Below are 20242 nucleotides of genomic sequence, written 5' to 3'. Positions count from 1 at the left end.
TAATGTATAAAAGTGTATACTTTCAAAATGAGCAGTAATACTTAAGAGAATTAAAGAACTTATAGAGTAGCCTATGGAAAATAACATTGAGAAAATCCAGATGAGACTCAAGGGAAAGAGATATTTTTTATTTGTTTGTTTATTTGTTTGTTTGTTTAGAGACATACTGTAACTTTCTTTTTTTTAATGAAGGTTCTTAAACATTTAACCTCCCTTTTTGGCTACCACTCACCAGTGGTAGTGTAAAACAATGGATACAGGTAAGCGGACCTATTTAGAATTGATTCTTTGGAGCAACTCTCATTTTTGTCTTGTCTGAATGTCAGCAGGTCAGTTCAGAGGTTAGCAGTGGCAGCTTGATCCACTTATAAATACTTCACAGATACCAGCAGTCTAGTTCAGTAGAGTCGGGATAGCAAACATGAATCAGCAGTGGTGGCCTTACCTAGCAGAGACAGCCAGGCATTAACCTTGACTACAAGTCAGCAGGAGGAACCAGGGACAACAGAAATGCCAGAAAGAGTTCTCAGCTATGCCTCTCTTAGTGAAGTGAAGATCACAGAAAAATCCAGACCAACAAGCATTTAGCTTTGCAAACAACCCAAGCTCAGCCTTCTCATCTGTCAAGTACTATTTATATCCTTGCATACATCATGTGTCTTCAACAGGTCTTGCTTCAGCACATGCATCTGTCCCAGCTGATAACCTGCCAAACAGCCAGAGTCCATGGAAGTATCAAGAAACTGCAGCACATCAAGGAAAGGTGTTTTTGTTTTTGGTTTTTTGTTTTTGTTTTTGTTTTTGTTTTGTTTTTTGGTTAATTTCTCTCTATGGAGTCCTGACAAATGCAGCTCAAGTAAGCAATGTAAGGCAGGTCAATACATGCATCCTTAGCAAAGACTCCTTCATCATGTGTCCTTTCATCTGCTTGCTTTAGCAGGATATCCCATCTCCTGTGTCCATTTCAGCTTAATGTTACTTTCCAAAGAACTCTTAAGTTTCCACTTCAACATACATTAAAAGCATATTTGAGAAAAAATATTAAATAGTTTTTTTCTACTTTAATGTCCTCTCTGAAATTATTGAGAAGACCTAAAGTATTGAGAAGACCTATGGTGCTGGGCAGTGGTAGCACACGCCTTTAATCCCAGCACTTGGGAGGCAAAGGCAGGTGAATTTCTGAGTTCAAGGGCAGCCTGGTCTACAGAGTTCCAGGACATCCAGGGCTACACAGAGAAACCCTGTCTCAGAACAACAAAGACCTATGGTACAAGACTTGAATGATGTGCAAAAGGTTACCAAGTGGAGAAACACACTAGAGGTAAGGTGAGACAAGAAGTAAAGTTTATATTTTTATTTTTGAACCTTATCTGTTAAGGAAAATAAGTAAATAAGCAAAATATAGAGACAGATTCCTGTAGTGGGTTTGGTCTAATGCTGCTTGTATTCTAATGTTAATTAGGGTCCCTCAAAACTGTTTGCACAAGAGATTCTGACAAGACACCCAGGGATTCTTTCCCCAGTTAATTCTGATTTGGAAATAGAGATATGTGCAGTCAATAGCTGGGGAGAAGACACATGGTTGGGATTTAAGTTTCCTGGGCTTGGGACAACAAGGAGGAGGAAGGAGAAAGGAGCCATGCCTTAGAAGTTCAGGAGGTAAGAGAGGGGCCATCGGATACTGAAGCAAGAAGAGTTGCCATTGCCTCTGGGCCTATAGATGATGTCCCAGTGGGCTGTCTGGTTAGAGCTAAGAGTAACTCAGATGAATCATAGTGAGTAATAACTTGGGCTATCGATTAGAGGTAGATTCTAACAGCATAGACGGTAGGCAGTTGCCCAGCTATTGTACTGCATAAAGCATATTAAATATAGAGGCTGTGTATGTGTGTGTGTGTGTGTGTGTGTGTGTGTGTGTGTGTGTGTAAGTATATGTGTGTGTGTGTTTCATCTGGGAACATAGATGGTCTAAGGTGGGAAGGATCCACACACCAAGATTTTTAAGATATTTATAAAACAGATCCCTGGTTAAGCAAGGGCATATTTCTTCTTTGCTTATTTGGTTATACCATAGAAATTATGGTAGAGTATATGCAAGCAAGGAAGGTGAAGGGATAGGATTGAACTTTAGAATAAAAAATGTATATAGATTTATATATCTACAAATGGCAGACTCTAAAATACATTTGGATATCTCTGTAAAATTTTTCATGATATATTTTTTTTCACCATAGGCATCAATTCAAGAACTGTTGTGTAACATCTAGGTACCAATAATGTAAACTATTGTTTTATGCCAGAACTTTTGTCATGGTAGTAAAAAAAAAAAAAAAACTAACATGATTATTCACAGTCAGAAAAAAATACCAGAAAACTTGCTTCATAAAAATGATATAGTATCATAGCCATTGAGAAAGCATAACAAAGACATCCATTTAGCCTTTCTATCCCCCAGGCTATCATGGCCTCAGATAAAAGAGTCACAGCCTTTTATTTTAGTTCAAATGTTACATATTTTTTTTTTTTTTTACATCTCATCCACATGCAATCTGATAGCCTGATATCCTGGCGATATCCTGCATATATCTTCCTAGTATGGGCTTACTAGACAAAATCTTTTTTAGTAAACTTTTCTGGTATTTTTGCATGAAATTTAATGTCTGACACTTAGCATACCTACTCTTCATTTATGATCTTATAATGGAAGGAAATTAGCAAGGATTCACAGAATAAGAAAAGGGTAGAAAAGATTTGGTTTCACTCACTATCATTCCTAGTGAGTAACTAGGGAAAAAAAAAAAAAAGATCCTGTTCACACAATCTTAAGCTCTGCTTTCCTAGAATTTTTTTTTTTTTAATTTTTGAAATTTTCTTTTATTGGATATTTTCTTTATTTACATTACAAATGTTATCCCCTTTTCGGGTTTCCCCTCCAGAAAAGGTTTCCTACCCTTTCCTCCCTCCCTCTGCTTCTATGAGGATGCTTACCCACCAGCCCACTCACACCAGCTTTTCTGTCCTGGCATTACCCTACACTGGGGCATTGAGCTTTCACAGAACCAAGGGCCTCTCCACCCACTGATCTTTGGCAAGGCCATCCTCTGCTACATATGCAGCTGGAGCCATGGATTGCTCCATGTGTACTCTTTGGTTGGTGGTTTAGTCCCAGGGAGCTCTCGGGGAAGGGGGTGCTGGTTAGTTGAAATTGTTCTTCCTATGAGTTGCAAAGCCCTTCAGAATTAGCATACAATAGAAAAGAACAGATAATCCACTTGACTATACATGTGCTCCCTTCAGAAAATTAATCTGGTCCTCTGGGGAACACTCAACGTGGGATTCTCATCTGGCCAAGTCATACTTTCCTTGCAGAGAACTCACGGCATCAGGCTAGGTCTCTTCTAAAAGTCTTCGTTAGACAATGTAATTAGTTTAATTCCTCTCAGAACATTTCTACCTACCTCAACTCAGTGTTACATTTCAACCAGAAGAGGATACTGGAGCAGAAGTTGGTAGAGATGTAAACTCTAGCATATCTTTCTTGCTGCATTGTTTGAAGTTCTTCACATCTACCACAACAGTACTGTCTGAGAAATAGCATAGTAGTAGCAATGAGAAAATAGACTATTAATTATTGATCAAGAAACCAGGTTATATCTTCAGCTACATCAAAGTTTGCACAAGGAATGATCCTGAGACAGATAACCAAGAACTTGTGTGAATTCTACCACTGTGAAACCATTATAGCCTCTGTGTAGCATAATCACCCTTCATAATGAGCCCTACCCTTGCCAGTTGAACAAGCAAGTCTATTGCTCAGCCGGACCCCAGAACAAAAGTTCAGGATATCACATATCATTCCTTTGGATACTTGTCTATTGTCGATTTTGAAACATTTTTACTTTTCTATTAATTGAGATATTTTTTCTTAATTAAATAATTTCAATTGAGAAAGCCCATATTTGATTAGGAACATTACAGGTAAGTGTACAAGAATTTAAACCAGCAGCATGGATACTCTGGCAAGAGATCACATCCAAAAACCTAGGTCTTTATAATCTGGCTAAAATACAGACACACCCTTAATACATACCTTAATCTCAAAACTATGCTGTCTGATTGAGGATCAGACGAAGTAATAAGTCAGAGAAATATTTGACAGAAATGACTCAGAGCTAGGATATACCCAACTCTCATGAGGACAGGAAAAAGAGGCTACTTAAAATCAATTCAAGGACGGAGTGAAGAGGAGTTTAGTTGAGTTCAGTGCCATTCAGTTGAATGGCAGGTAGGTCAGTTGAAGTCTGTACAATTGAATTGAATGTGCATAGGTTCAGTTTAGTTCTTGCAGTTCTCTTACACGCATTCTCGCAACTGGCCAGGAAAGACACAACAAACCGGAATCTTCTGAGGCAAAACCTTTATTGCTTACATCTTCAGGAGCAAGAGAGCAAGAGAGAGAATGGAGAAACCCTGTCCCTTTTAAGGAGAATTATCCTCCGCCTAGGACGTGTCGCTCCCTGATTGGCTGCAGCCCATCGGCCGAGTTGTCGTCACAGGGAAGGCAGAGCACATGGAGTGGAGAACTACCCTTGGCACATGCGCAGATTATTTGTTTACCACTTAGAACACAGGATGTCAGCGCCATCTTGTAACGGTGAATGTGAGGGTGGCTCCCCACACAGTTCCACCTTGTTCTCTTCTGTAAGTATAGTCAGTGCAGTTCATTTTGTGTTCAGAGTTCAGAGGCAGGTTTTCCAAGCAGAGAAATTAATTCAGAAGCCAATAGAAGCCAATTTGAGTCAATAAGTTTGGAGAGGAGGTTGAACCAGAATATCTGAGTTGAATCTGCCAGGCAGAGTTCAGAAAGAGTGAGAAAGAGTGAGTTTGCTCCAAAATAAGCCTCAAAGGTTGAAACAATCTGGTCCTAGCATAGCAGATAGAGACTGGATAATGAAGGCTTCAAGGTCCAGGCTTGTAGAATATAAGATTGTATAGAGGCAAAAACTTTCTGGCCTAGGCCTAGGAATAATTAGATTACAGAAAGAAATACTCTAGGCTCAGCCCACATCATTTGTGACCACAGCTTGGGTACAGCTCTCATCTCATCTCTTCATCTGAGGAAATAAGAATGGCATTGACACGTGGAAAGACCCAACTTTAATCCAGAACTTTTGAGGTAGAAATATCTACCTTTAATCTGGACTATACCTGCTGATGGCCCAGGACATGGAAGAATGAAACTTAATCTTTTTCACTGCTTGCTTTTGCCCTTATTAGCTAGTCCATTCTTTCACTAGTTAGAACTTATTTCTTGGGATTCAGATTTATAATGAAGAACAAACAAAGACATTATGATGTATGGACTGAACAACTACTGAATTCTTGGAGTTGGCAGTCATAGTTGAACTAGCTAAACCACAGTCTTTAAGACCTTCCATTATGTCTCTCTCTGTGTCTCTCTCTGTGTCCCCCTCTGTCTCTGTCTCTCTCTGTCTCTCTGTCTCTCTGTCTCTCTCTGTGTCTCTGTCTCTCTCTCTGTGTCTCTGTCTCTGTCTCTGTCTCTCTCTCTCTCTCTCTCTCTCTCTCTCTCTCTCTCTCTCTCCCCCTCTCATTCTATAGGTACTGTTTCTCTAGAGAACGCTAACTAATGCAAGTATGTATTCCCATGCTCTGGTTCTGGTTTGCTCAACTGTCTTCATTACATAATTCAAGACAACCTGTAGAATAATGATAACACCCTCAGTGTGAAGATCTTTTCCACATCATTCAGGAATGAAGAAAAATGCCACTAAAGCTGTTTGATGGAGGTAATTCCACAAAAATTCCTCCCAAGAATTTTTGTCAACTCTAAACATGCATTGCTATTAAAATCATGCCAATATTACTTTTGCATAATTCCCATAATATTGGAAGGCTAATTCTTCGAGTTATTTTTTAACTTAGGTAATTCTAAAGCTTTGTGTATATAAGGGAATAATCAGAGTGAGAATAACCAATACAATTCATGATGTTAACAACTGTGAGAACATATGTATAATATCATTTGATGCCATTAAAGTCAATATGTTTAAACTGGAATGGAACATGTGATGCATAAAATTAAAACATAAACTTAGGGGATACTGTTGTTCACCTTTGTTTCCCCTAATTTAAACAATTTTACTTTCCCATCAAATATACTGTGCTGGTTTAAAAATATGTAGCCAGATGTAATCCCCTCCAGAAATAGTACTTTTTTCATTGTTATGTTTCAAGTAGGGCATTCAAGTGAGTTGTGTTCTCAATACTAAGAATTCCATTGCTTGAATTTGAGGCTCATATTTTATCTTTTATCTGTCATATTATTTGTTAATGGCAATAATAAAACATAAGGCAAATGGTACTATCTTCAGTTAATCACCAACTTTATAAAATATGACTCCTTTTATAAGACAGAAGCAACTGGAATAGCTTAGTAAAAACAAAAATTATAGAAACAGATGAAGGACACTTGATCTAAAAGCTATAAAAGCCATTATAAAAAATCTAAAGCAAAAATAAAATTGACTAATTTTCCTACATTCTTTTGAATAAATATCTGCAGGGACATGAATGAATCTATTTGTAATAGTATACCTAAACATTTTCTCTCTGCCAGAATAAATAAGAAACACAAAGCTTTTGAATTTTCTAAATTAAAAAAAATACCTTCCCATGAATAATTAGCCTTCTATAATTATGCAATTCTCAATAGTATATATTATTGTTTTAATTTCATCATTATAGAAATCATTAACATTGAGATAATTTCTCAGATTGAAACTATTTCCTTTTAAATTAATAATTTTAAATTGACCCTAATTGTTATGATTTTTATATAGTACAATTTAAAAGTACTACTGTTTTGAATAGCCTTGTTCTTCAACTGATGGAACTATTTGAAGAGGTTCGGGAAATGATAAGATAATTTAGTCATCATAGGAAGGAGATTGCTGGAGTTACATTTTTGGATGTTGCATCTTATCAAACCACTCACCCCTTCCTTTTTCTCTTTTTGATTGTCTACAGTGAGGTGCGCAATGCATGGCACATACTCCTCTTACTGTGAATGTATACCTCACTGTAGCTCTGAAATGAACAAAGCCAAGTACTTTGGACTGATACCTCTGAAATGGTTATTTAACAATGGTCCCATCTTCATGTTGATTTGCATGAGGTATTCTGTCAAAGGGAAACAAAATTTTCTAAAACAATGATAAACAATGATGATGTCACTAGGAAACTCATTTGTGGCAGAGAAAATTAAATTTAAAAACAATAATATCTGTGGCTGAGATGGTTCCATGGTTAAGAGTGCACACAAGTTCAGTTACCAACTGAAGTGGCTTTCACAGTGCATGGCTTGCACTATCTACAGCTCTATATAGAGGCATGTGTTTTTAATTCTATAGTTGAAAAAGGAATTGGTGTAGTTTTAAATAATCATGATGTGATACTGATGATGTTAGTATTCACTTAATTATCATTGTAGACGTTTATGCTCTCTCCAATGTTTGCAATATAAAAGAAGGAAAGGTTCAAATGAAGGGGAAACAGCCAGAAGGATAAGGATGAAGAAAATAAATGGAGAAAGAAAAAGAGGGAAAAGAAGAGGGACAGAAATGCACAGAGCAATACATATACACTAGAAATATTTGCAGAATGGGTGTCTCTAGTGTACTACTACCCAATTATCTTTGAAATTACCTGTATCTGTTTCCTTTACTTCTTTTATCTTATTCTCTTTCAGATGCCATTGAGTCTACCTTTTAAACATTGAATTACAGGAATGTTATTTAGAGAGCAATGGGTACTTTTCTGAAATTGGTGCTATTTTGTAAATCCTTCACAGATTGCTGTCTGGCTATCACCCCCATTTGTTTCTCATTGTTTTGTATAGTCTTCCTTGTTTTATGCTCAGAACACCCTCCTTACTAAATAATTCCTTTCCTCCACTCTTTGCTTCATTTAGGAAATAACATCTAGCGGATTTACATATATTTGCATGCCGATGAGGCATTTCTTTATGAGTCCCACATCTCTTTTCTGGTCTAAGAACTTGACATTTCACATTGAATGCTTTACAGGCACTTCTTAATTAAAATATCCCAAATTCAGCTATCAGTCCACCATTCATCCCATTTTCAACATCTCAATCAATAAATCTACATCAATTAGCTTATGTAAGCACACATCTAGGATAGATTTCTAACACTGCTCCCAACCTCCACTGTTTCAAATCAGATATAAGCTACCTACCTTCTAACATTGTGAGAAAGTGGCTAATTGGATGTTTTCTTTTATAAGTTTCCTTGGTTGTGCTATCCCTTTTCCAACAAAAAAACAGTAACTGAAACAATTATTGCTAGACTACATCGCATATACTATTATACTTCAAAGAAGTTTAAATGCATTGATTTGTTATAAGAAATATAGAAAAAAATGACCGGAATTTTAAAATAAAAAGTAATGAAGTACAGTAAACCCTCACTAGAGCAATTAGGCATCACAGAGACATAAAAGGGATATTAATAAAAATACTTTTAAAAATGTTTAGGCTAGGGCTGTAGAGATGGCTGAATGATTTAAAGCATTAGCTACTGTTCCAGATGAGCCAGGTTCAATTCCCATCACCCATAAAAAGGCTCACAGTTGTCTGTTACACCAGTTCCAGGGAGTTCATAGACCTCTTCTGGCCTCCATGGGCATTGTGTATATTAGTGGTACACAAATACATGTACAGGAAAAAAAAAATTAAAACATGTAAAAACTGTTTCCTTTGATAATGAAGATTATTATATTGCTACAATGGAGATGTTCAGTAAAAATGTAGAGTACAAAACACATATTAATTGCATTTCTTTTTACTATTAATCTTCAGGAAAATAAAACATATTTTTTCTTTAAAACAAAAATACGTAGAAATAAACATATGTAGGGGAAGACCTTATATATACTGGCAGATCTTAAACATTTTTCAAAACACTGAAATGTGAAAAAGTATAGTTTTTTTTTTTTTTTTTTGCACATGGACATTGTTACACTTTTCATCGTGCTGTCCTGACTGTTTTACATAGCTACAACAGAATCTGTGGAACTGGATGGTTTAAAAGGGGAAAAGCTTATCAGGACTTACACACTTGAAGTCAGTAATGCCACCATCAGACAAAGTCTTTTAGTTGTTTATGTCACAGTGAAAGCAGAAGAGAAAAAGAAAAGAAAAAAAAAAAAGCACAAGAGAGCCAAATACATATCAAAACTCAAATCATAAATGGGAGCCTTTAGCAATTTACCTGCCTTTATAATGAAGTACCATGAGAAAAGCATTTCTCTCTCTTAATGATCAACCACTTTAAGGTTCACCTTTCAACACAGCTACAATGGCGATCAGATTTTAAAATAAATGTTTCTATCCAAGACATCTAAACGCTAACTATATCAACATAATATGCATGTTTGATGGCATTTTCTGTCAACGATAGTCACTAAAATAAGGGAAAGACAAGTCCTCAGAACTCTCTGGAGTCACAAAATTAAACAAGAACAAAACACGCGTGGCTTATACAAAAGACTCTTAGACCTAAAACAAACAAACAAAATCAGCACAATACCAAAAAGAAAAGAGAAAAAGCAAACAAAGTACTGTCTTTACTGTGGGGTAAAGACAGTACTGATTTTGGAAAACTATATATGAACGAACAGGCATGAAGAAAAATGTAATTCTTATCTCACATCCCATATAACAAACAACTCAGCAAGGGCTAAGGGGTTAAATAAATGATAAGCAGGCAAATTTCATAGAAAACACATGGGAAAGACTAATTCTTGCTAGGATATCTCTCTCCTTTGTATTTAATTCACAATACAGATTTCCAGTACTTGGAAGATGCTTGGAAAGGGGAGAAGGGTTATCCACTAAATAGGAATAAAAACATTTTATTTAAGGAGAAATTGTGAACGTTATTATGCAGTAATATTTTTAAACATTGCTTGGGATATAAATTTCAAATGTTTTAACATAAAACAAATATTTAAGATTGTTAACAATTTAGTTATTTTTCCTTTATTTTTCTGTATTATGTACATCACAACATCATACCCTACTATATATTTGTATATACAAATGCTAAAATTATTTTTTCATGAATACCTTTAAAGTCACATGGAATGCCCACTATGATGTAATGCCCAAATTTACTGAGAAGTTGGGCATGCGGAACTAGTTTTAAAAGATGCTTTTCTTTCTAAAATAAATTTAACTGGGGGGAAGTCACTGCAAGGCTTCAATAACACCAATAATAGCATTATGTATGTTTTAAGAGGAGAGAAGTAGCTAAGCAATGAAAATTTATGCTTAGAGGAAAATCGTTTGCAGGGAATAGTGGAAGCTGAAGGCATTCAGTAATATGGCCTCAATTTACAGATGTAGTCAGAAGTTATTAACCTTGGGTTTATCCTTTGGATACTATTCCTTGAAATCTTATTTTAAAAATTGTTTTTATTTGCATACATGCTTTATGGCAGACTAAAAACAACCTCAGCTTACATTACTGAGGCTTATGGCCTAGATACAGGTCAACAACCACCATTGACACTGAATGCTTTTTCACTCTGAGTTTTAATTAAATTGTCCTTTATGAAAATATGTAGAGTCTTATTTTATCTGGTCAGAAACACCATTTGTTTCTTAGTGACATTATTTTCTTTCCAAAATTTTCATACATCTAGAGATTGCTGTTGTTGTTTTGTTTTCTTTTAATCTGTCATTCTTCAAGTTTTGTTGTTATGTCCCCAAACATATTCATTTAAGAGGAATTGGCAAATGCTGGAAAGAATCTAGTCACTGTATCTAAATTAATATTATAAAGAACAAAGAGGAAGGATAAAAAGGAAAGAGGGTCCTCTCCATTTATGCCTTAAGGTAGCATTGCTGTGTACACCCTTCACTTCAGGACAGAGAGAAACTTAATTAAGAAATATTTTCAGCCCTATCTAGTGCAATCCAAGTAATATAGTCATGGATACCAAGATAAAAAATCTCATCATAGAACATGTCAATGATATCTAAGAAGATTAGAGGGCTAAATTATAATAGGAATTTATTAGAAACTATGATATTGGAGATCATATCAGGCAATATAATATAAGATTTTTATCGTAGAAGGCTGGTGTTCTTCTAGCTTAAATAGATACAAACACAGACACACAAACTTAAGCCAGTGGAACTAATGCAAAGTCTCCCCACACTTTAGATATTAGACTCTGGGGAAAAACAGATGTTGACTGTGTCTTGATGAGCTGACACCATGAGTCCCCCTGAAGGAGGTTCAAGCAACCTTAGCTACAGATTATTAAAAATACTATGCAAAGAAAACCAAAACATTTTCAATAAATGCAAATCAACATTATTATATTTCACACTGTGATGCTATATTTGGAGAAGTATGAACAGTAATTTAATATTTTATATAAATGTAATATTGACTATTTTTATGTGCCAAGCCCTACTATATTCAAAATGATGGGTCCAATGTCTGGAATCTAGGATTGAATGTCTGGAAACTATGTATATAGTCTCAGAATAACCTTATGAGTCTAGACAAGAGAAAATGGCCACCTATTTATTCTTACAGGACATTTCTGCCTTTTCAGAAGTTTCTGTCTTGACCTTTTACTTATTAATTCTGTTATTACCATCTACATGATATCTCTCCACTTCAATACAGTTGAAAACAGCAATATTCAATGCTAAAATGCTTATTGGTTGCTAAAACAATATCCTGGGTAATTGATATTTAAATAGAAAAGAAACTATAACATATAATAAATAAATCAGCACTAAAATATAGAGGTTATGATGAAAAATACTGCAAAGCTGTGTCTACTGCTATCGTCCAACCTTGTATGGAGCTTACAAGAAATAAGCAGGGAGTGGAGCATCAGGAGCGAAGCATACCTATGCTACTGTATGAGGATTCAGGCAGGGAGTAAGCACAGCTATTAAGCTTGGAAAAGTTGGCTTCAAGACGTTTTAGTTTTATGCCATTTTTGAAAGTTCCAATGTGAAATATTCTAATGTCACTTCTTTTGTTTCACATTTTCACACAGCTACATTGATCATGCAGCTGATCAGCTGATCTACATTCCTTTTACTGCATTTGCTGAGAGGCTAGCCTATGTTCACAGTGTGGTAACAGACTACTTCTCTGTCTGGTAAACCGTAACAGTCGTCATGAGGAGAGAAACACTTTGATGCTTATCCTCCAGGAACATGTATTATCATTCAGTTATGATACACAGTAAATAATGCATTATTCAAAAATGCCTACTGACACAAATAAACCGCGCTGAGGAGACAGGATTTGTGACATGCATACTCATCTTGTGGGAGACATAGTAAGTAGATTCAAGATTGCACTGAGTATGGATTTAATAGAAAAATAACGAATTATTAAGGATTAGGTGACCTATCGATTCAGTAAAATCAAATTGAGAGGGGAGAAAAGATGACGAGATAGGGCTATTGTTGATGGAATGTGTTTTAAGAAAAGGGAGTAGTAAGCATGACACAGTGCTGGAGAAGTGACAGGTTCAGGTTCAGTGGCATGCCTGGACACTCCAGCTGCTAGATCCCAGCTATGTGCTGTCTGCATTGACTTCACAGATATGAATAAATGAGGGTTTGAGATAGAAAATGTCTAGAAATTATATGTCAGGATGATAAATAATCATTTCTCTAGTAGCAATGTGTAGGATAGATTTGATAGAGATGATAGAGATAACTTTTGAAGTTATCAGAAGAATGAAAAAACTGTGTTCAGATGGTTGAATCTGTGTGGTCGACAACCTTCTCTGTTTCTTGCCTTAGCCCTCTCCTTACATCATATTTTTAGAAAATTACTGTTCCACACTTACTTGATGTCTTAGTCAGGATTTCTCTTCCTGCACAAACATCACGACCAAGAAGCAAGTTGGGGAGGAAAGGGTTTATTTGGCTTACACTTCCATACTGCTGTTCATCACCAAAGAAAGTCAGGACTGGAACTCAAGCAGGTCAGGAAGCAGGAGCTGATTCAGAGGCCATGGAGGGATGTTCTTTACTGGCTTGCCTCACCTGGCTTGCTCAGCCTGCTCTCTTATAGAACTACCAGCCCAGAGATGGCCCCACCCACAAGGGGCCTTTCCCCCTTGATCACTAATTGAGAAAATGCCTTACAGTTGGATCTCATGGAGGCATTTCCTCAACTGAAGCTCCTTTTTCTGTGATAACTCCAGCTGTGTCAAGTTGACACAAAACTAGCCAGTACACTTGATATTTAGTAGAAAAATATTACTGGACATTAAGAAGACATAGCTAGATTTACTTTCACTCAGTCAAAAAATTTATGTATATATATATATATATATATATATATATATATATATATATATATATATATATACACACACACACACACACACACACACACACATACATGGGTTCAAAACTATAATTGTATGAGTACTTTTAAATTTTCTGAGTAAGTTTAAATACTTTAATAAGAAACAAAATATTGCCAGGCAGTGGTGGTGCAGGCCTTTAATCCGAGCACTCAGGAGGCAGAGGCAGAGGCAGAGGCAGGTGGATTTCTGATTTCGAGGCCAGCCTGGTCTACAGAGTGAGTTCCAGGACTGCCAGGGTTACACAGAGAATCCCTGTCTCGAAAAAAACCAAAACCAAAACCAAAACCAAAACCAAAACCAAAACCAAAACCAAAACCAAAACCAAAACCAAAACCAAAACCAAAAAGAAAGAAACACTCAAAATATTGAGAATTAAATTGAAATATAAATAAAAAACTAAAAAATTAATTTCCTTCAATTTTAGAAATACATTATAGGCAAAAGAAAAATGGGGACCGGATTATAAAGTCTCAGGGGGATCAATGTCAAAAAATGATCAAAGGTCAAAAAATGACCTTTTGTTCATCTTTAACTCATCTGATCAAATCTTTTACTTATTTATTTATTTTTGGTCCTTTTTATTTCTTTTTAAATTATTCTTCTCTCAAATACTATATCCCAACTACAGTTTCCTCTCCCTCTCCTTTCCCAATCAACTCTGCTCCAGTCTCCTCTCTCCCAATTTCTCCTCTAGTCAAGATATATCCTATTTTAGAAAAGAGCAGGCCTTCCAGAGACATCCACCAAATATATTGTAACTAGCTATAACAGAAACAGGCACATATTCTCACATCAGGGTTAGAAGAGGCAACCAATTAGGAGGAAAAAAAATGTCCTAAAGGCAAAAGTGTCAGAGACAGCCCCCCCACACCCACTGTTAGGTATCCTGCAAGAACACCAAGCTACACAACCATAACATGTATTCATATGACCTAGGTCAGACCCATACAGACTTTCTCTCTGTGAGCCCATGTGAGTTCCAGTCAGTTGACTCTGTGGGCCCTGTTCTTGTGGTGGCTCCTTCTGGCTCCTCCAACCCTCCTTCCCAGTCTTCTGCAGGAATCCCAGAGTTTTATATTTGGCTGTGGGACATTGCATCTATGCCATCAGTTGCTGGATAAAGCCCTTTTGGTCTCTCTAATAACAATTATACTAGGCTTTGATCACAGCACATCATGAAAGTATGATAAACGTTAGGTCACATATTTCGTGACAGGGTTGGTGTCGAAATTCCTCACCACGAGGCCTTGTCTTGTTTCAGAAGTTGGCAGGTTCAGGCTTCATGTCCCACATTACTAGGTGTCTTGGCTAGTGTCACTCTCGTAAATTCTATGGAATTTCTATTGTACTAGGTATCTACTCCTCCCAAATAGCCCCCAATGCTATTCTTCTCTCCCAGCATTTGCTTTCTCAATCTTCCCAACCTGAACCCTTCTGCCTCCATCTCTCCCTTCCCTAGTTTACTTACTAGACATCAATAAACAAATAATCTAATTAAAATGGGGCTCAGATCTAAACAGAATTCTCAATAGAGGAATTTCTAACAGCTGAGAAACACTTAAAGAAATGTTTCTCATTCTTAGCCATCATGGAAATACAAACCAAAACAACTTTGAGATTCCATCTTATATATGTCAGAATGGCCAAGATCAAAAACACAAGTGACAGCTCATGTTGTTGAGGATGTAGAGCAGGGAGAAAACCCATCTAATCCTAGTGGGAGAGGAAACTTAACAAATCTACTATAGGAAATAATATGTTGGCTTCTCAGAAAATTGTAAGTTGATCTACTTCAAGACACAGCCATACATTCCTGACCATATACCCAAAGGACAGTTTATCTTAATATAAAGACACTTCACCTTGTTCGTAGGAGCTTTATTCATAAGAGTCATAAGAGTCAGAAACTAGAAACAGCCTAGATTTCTCTCACAGAATTGAAAATATATGGTATATTTACACAATTGAGTTTTTTACAGCTGTTAAAATAAATGGCATCATAAAATTTGCTGACAAATAGATGTAATTAGAAAATAATCACCCTGAGTGAGGTAGCCCAGATACAGAAAGACAAATATGGTATGCTCACTTATCAGCGGATATTGGCTGTAAAGTAAAAAAAAAAAAAAAAAATGCAATAATACACAGACCAAGTATCTAAGTAAACAGTACAGAATAAGGCGGGGCTGGGGGGTGGGGGTGGGGGAACACAAGGACTTTCATGGGAGGGAAAAAATTGAACTGATCAAACCTTTTATTCCTATAAAAATCATCATGTGATATAAAGAAAGCTTCCATAGTGTGTGCTGTATGTGAGCTAGAGAAGATGCACAAGTATAAAACATAACTAGCACAACTATGATAATATCGAAGTAAGATTCAGGTCACTCACATGTATAATTTTAAAAAAATGTATTATCACATGAAAGGCATAAAATCAATAGTCAATTACATTTCAATTGTATAGCTTCCATAAAACAATACTATAGGGATAACTTTTTGACTTCTCAGTAGGTAAAAAAAATCAACACTTAAAAAAATTTTACATTTTCTATTAAGTATATACTTTATAATTATAGAAAAATTTTTCTCAAAGTAGTTGTATTTTTATGCTTGCTAGCCTCAGATGATTAATGGATATTATATTTGAAAATATATATTTGTAACATAGGAAAATAGAATTAAGAAGACAATTTATCTTTAATAAGTATGTAAATGTTAATATTTTTGATATTTATTACCTGGCATCTCATCTAGGCAACATGGTATTGAGTTCTTAAAATGTTTAATGTCCTTTCCCAGGAGCCACTGATAAATTAGGAAGGATCTAACAGTAATTACATGATTGTAGACTTTTATTTACCCATCTATCCAGCTTTCCCTCCATTCCATCCGCCACTCACTGAACTCACATGGAAATTACACTGATCACTGCTTTAGTCTCCAGAGATAGAATCTCATAGAATATAGTAATAGCTTTTACATTATACATGTGCTATGACAGGCTTGGAGGAACTGACGTGATGGGAGACTCAAAAGCAACCAGGTGCTAGTGTGGTAAGGGCATGAATCCACAAAGTGAGGTGTCAGGGCTCAGTCATAGTTTTGGGTTGCACAATAAATACAAGACAAGAAGCAGAACTGAGAGGAGAATAACGGTGAAGAATATCAAAGCCATTAGAACTTGCTCAGATTTTGACAGTATCTTATGGATTATGGATTATAGAGGTCTCAACAATGACACCAAAGTACTCCCACTGTTTGAGGCATTTGATATTTGAATTTTTACAGAAGATCAAGCCTGTAGGACCAAAACTAAAAGAGAGAAAATTGTTAGAATATTATAAACTGTGATTTAAAATATTTAAACTCACAATGCATGGATTTTTACAGCAGAAGCATGACATAAAAAATGAAAATTATTGTTAATTGCTTTGAAATGACCTAATTTGTTTCTTCAAATGATATTTACACCTGTAATATCGAAGCCTTTTATTAAAAACAGGGTTAACAATATAGTGATAATAAGGCAGACAAACAAAGCATTATGCTTTTTGGAAAGCTGACTTATATAATAAGATTATGATTTTAAAAATATTTAACTTTAAGTTACATAAGATAATTTAATGGGGTAAAGTTCCAAAAGAATGAGTTGCATGCAGACAGCATAGTTTAGCTGACCTACAGAAAACTCTCTGAGGAGACTGATTTTGCACTTGTATTCTACTGAGGAAGATTCATCTATAAAGTGCTTAAGAGGCCATTTTGGCAACAGCTCAGGGAGGAGGTTAAAGGCCGGTAGGATACACAATAGTCTAAGTGAGAATCAAACCTGAAAAACGAAAATGCGAAACACTCTAAATAGATGCAGGAGGATGTTAAACATTCACATCATTATGCCCTATTTGTTAAGGAAGGGGTATCCAAATTTGATAGAGTCATAAGATAACAGTGAATTACATAGAATGTGGCAGTATTATGTAAGTTCATAAAGTCTCATGGTGATACTTCACAAATACTGGTTACTGAACACACAGTAGTAAAATTCAGTTAGAGAAAGTGACTTGTCAGAGAGAGGGGGGAATTAATTGAGGACATATGACAAAAGTAGATGAAAGAGAAGAAGGTGTATACACAAAAAATTAGGCACAGCCAAGAAAGGATCCTGGAGTTTTCTCCAAAACACAGAATGGAAACATTTATTTACTCATGCTGAGGAGAAGGTCAGAGAAGTGGGATATCTTAGGGATTAGGAACTAGAAATAGCTTCCAGGCCTATAGTGTAAGAATGGGAATATGACTAGGAGGAAATTTCATAATAACATGACTATTCAAATAATATAGAGGGACTTGAGTCAGTTCATTAAAATGTTATGTTCTTACAACTGGGATTGACAATCCTGACAGCTGGACATCAACTTTAATAAACTGAGAGTGTACTGATGTTGAATGTTAATAAGCTATTAACACCCAGATGTTTAACACTGTACTGGCTAGTGTTGTGTCAACTTGACACAGCTGGAGTTATCACAGAGAAAGGAGCTTCAGTTGAGGAAATGCCTCCATGAGATCCAACTGTAAGGCATTTTCTCAATTAGTGATCAAGGGGGAAAGGCCCCTTGTGGGTGGGACCATCTCAGGGCTGGTAGTCTTGGTTCTATAAGAAAGCAGGCTGAGCAAGCCAGGTGAGGCAAGCCAGTAAAGAACATCCTCCATGGCCTCTGCATCAGCTCCTGCTCCCTGACCTGTTTGAGTTCCAGTCCTGACTTCCTTTGGTGATGAACAGCAGCATGGAAGTGTAAGCCGAATAAACCCTTTCCTCCCCAACTTGTTTCTTGGTCATGATGTTTGTGCAGGAATAGAAACCCTGACTAAGACAAACACAAATACAAAATTTGAAATGACCAAGTAGAGTTTTTTTAAAGGATCATATTCCCCATGTCGTCTTTTGCTGGAGCTGCTTTAGACAAAAGTGACTAACCGGTTAGGCCTACTCAACAAGAATTTCATTATTTCATATTTTACTCCTTCTCTTGTCTAATACTATTTGTAATAAATAGTAAACTCTAGCATATCTCTAGCAAGGGGCCAGTAATAGCTCACGGTCCCACACAGACTGGAAAATGTAAAATAATAATGAAAGAAAGAAAGAAAGAAAGAAAGAAAGAAAGAAAGAAAGAAAGAAAGAAAGAAAGAAAGAAAGAGAGAGAGAGAAAGAAAGAGAGAGAGAAAGCAAGGAAGGAAGGAAGAGAGAGAGACAGAGACAGAGAGAGAAAGAGAGAGAGAGAACATGAAGAATGTATTTCTAATAGTACAAATATGAACTCCAGTTCGCTTGTTTTGGCATTACATTTTATAGACTAACAGAAGCAAATTTGCTCAAGTTATACTCAGAACATTTTTATTTTAATGTTTTGTTGTTCTAGTTGCAGTCAGTCCGGAGGGATTATAACTAACACTGCATGATATAATTTAAAACAACTAGAAAATGTGATATTTAAGGCTTTACCAAATAAATGGCAAATGTTAGAGATATTGTAAAAGTCCAAGTATCAGAAGCTAATGAATGAACACTGTCAATGTCCCAAATGCTCTCAGGAGATATAACTGTTAGCATACTGTACTTACCATCCACACCTAAAATTATTATTTTCCCAATAAAAACAAACTCTTGGGATGATAGTCTTACCCAGACTTACTGCAGCAAATGTCTGATACTAACCTCAAGATTGAGTACCTCTATTAATGTCTCTGCGGGACAGTTATGGTGGCATGTGCAGTTGGATTTGCTAAAGGAGGCAGATGTAGGAGGGGCATGATTTTGAAGCCAGCCTGGGCTACATATTTTGGGGAAAGAAGGACTGAAGAAGCCAGAAGGATCAAGAACACCACAAGAATAAGGTTCACACCATTAACTGACTCATGTAGGCTCACAGAGACCAGGGGGCCTGTTTGGGTCTGACCTAGGTCCTTGCATATATGTTATGTTTGTGTTGGTCAGTGTTCTTGTGTGAATTCTTTTTTTAATTGGGTATTTATTTCATTTACATTTCCAATGCTATCCCAAAAGTCCCCCACACGCTCCCCCACCCACTCCCCCACCCACCCACTCCCACTTCTTGGCCCTGTAGTTCCCCTGTACTGAGGCATATAAAGTTTGCACGACTAATGGGCCTCTCTTTCCACTGATGGCCGACCAGGCCATTTTCTGATTCATATGCAGGCTAGAGACATGAGCTCCAGGGGGGTACTGGTTAGTTCATATTGTTGTTCCACCTATAGGATTGCAGATTCCTTTAGCTCCTTGGGTACTTTCTCTAGCTCTTCCATTGGGGGCCCTGTAATCCATCCAATAGCTGACTGTGAGCATCCACTTCTGTGTTTGCTAGGCCCCAGCATAGTCTCACAAGAGACAGCTCTATCTGGGTCCTTTCAGCAAAATCTTGCTAGTGTATGCAATGGTGTCAGCGTTTGGAAGATGATTATGGGATGGATCCCCGGATATGGCAGTCTCTAGATGGCCCATCCTTTCGTCAACTCCACATAAAACCAGAGACACTGAAACTTATACAGGAGAAAGTAGGGAAAAGCCTCAAAGGTATGGGTACAGGGGAAAAATTCCTGAATAGAATAGCAATGGTTTGTGCCGTAAGATTGAGAATCAGTAAATGGGACTTCATAAAGTTGCAAAACTTCTGCAAGGCAAAAGACACCCTCTATAAGACAAAAAGACCACCAACAGATTGGGAAAGGATCTTTACCTATCCTAAATCAGATAGGG

The 20242-nt window shown here is 36.6% G+C and overlaps 1 protein-coding gene across 9 annotated transcripts in view; it reads right to left on the bottom strand.

The window, feature by feature from the left end:
- The window catches only part of Galnt13 (polypeptide N-acetylgalactosaminyltransferase 13), a 682099-nt gene that overhangs the window by 296245 nt on the left and 365612 nt on the right, over positions 1-20242 (bottom strand). For 6 of the 9 annotated variants that reach the window (XR_374098.4, XM_006498088.4, XM_006498090.4 and 3 more), the window contains one exon: positions 3459-3584. The exons of the other annotated variants lie outside the window; for them this stretch is intronic. Coding sequence is in view for 5 of the 6 variants with exons in the window: in XM_006498088.4 (XP_006498151.1) it covers positions 3459-3584 (126 nt within the window). In the remaining variant the exon portion in view is untranslated. The remainder of the gene's footprint in view (positions 1-3458; positions 3585-20242) is intronic. 9 annotated transcript variants of the gene reach the window in all.

The sequence above is a fragment of the Mus musculus genome, chromosome 2 (genome assembly GCF_000001635.26).
Source record: "Mus musculus strain C57BL/6J chromosome 2, GRCm38.p6 C57BL/6J".
Lineage (NCBI taxonomy): Eukaryota > Metazoa > Chordata > Mammalia > Rodentia > Muridae > Mus > Mus musculus.
This window is presented reverse-complemented; position numbering and strand designations above follow the sequence as displayed.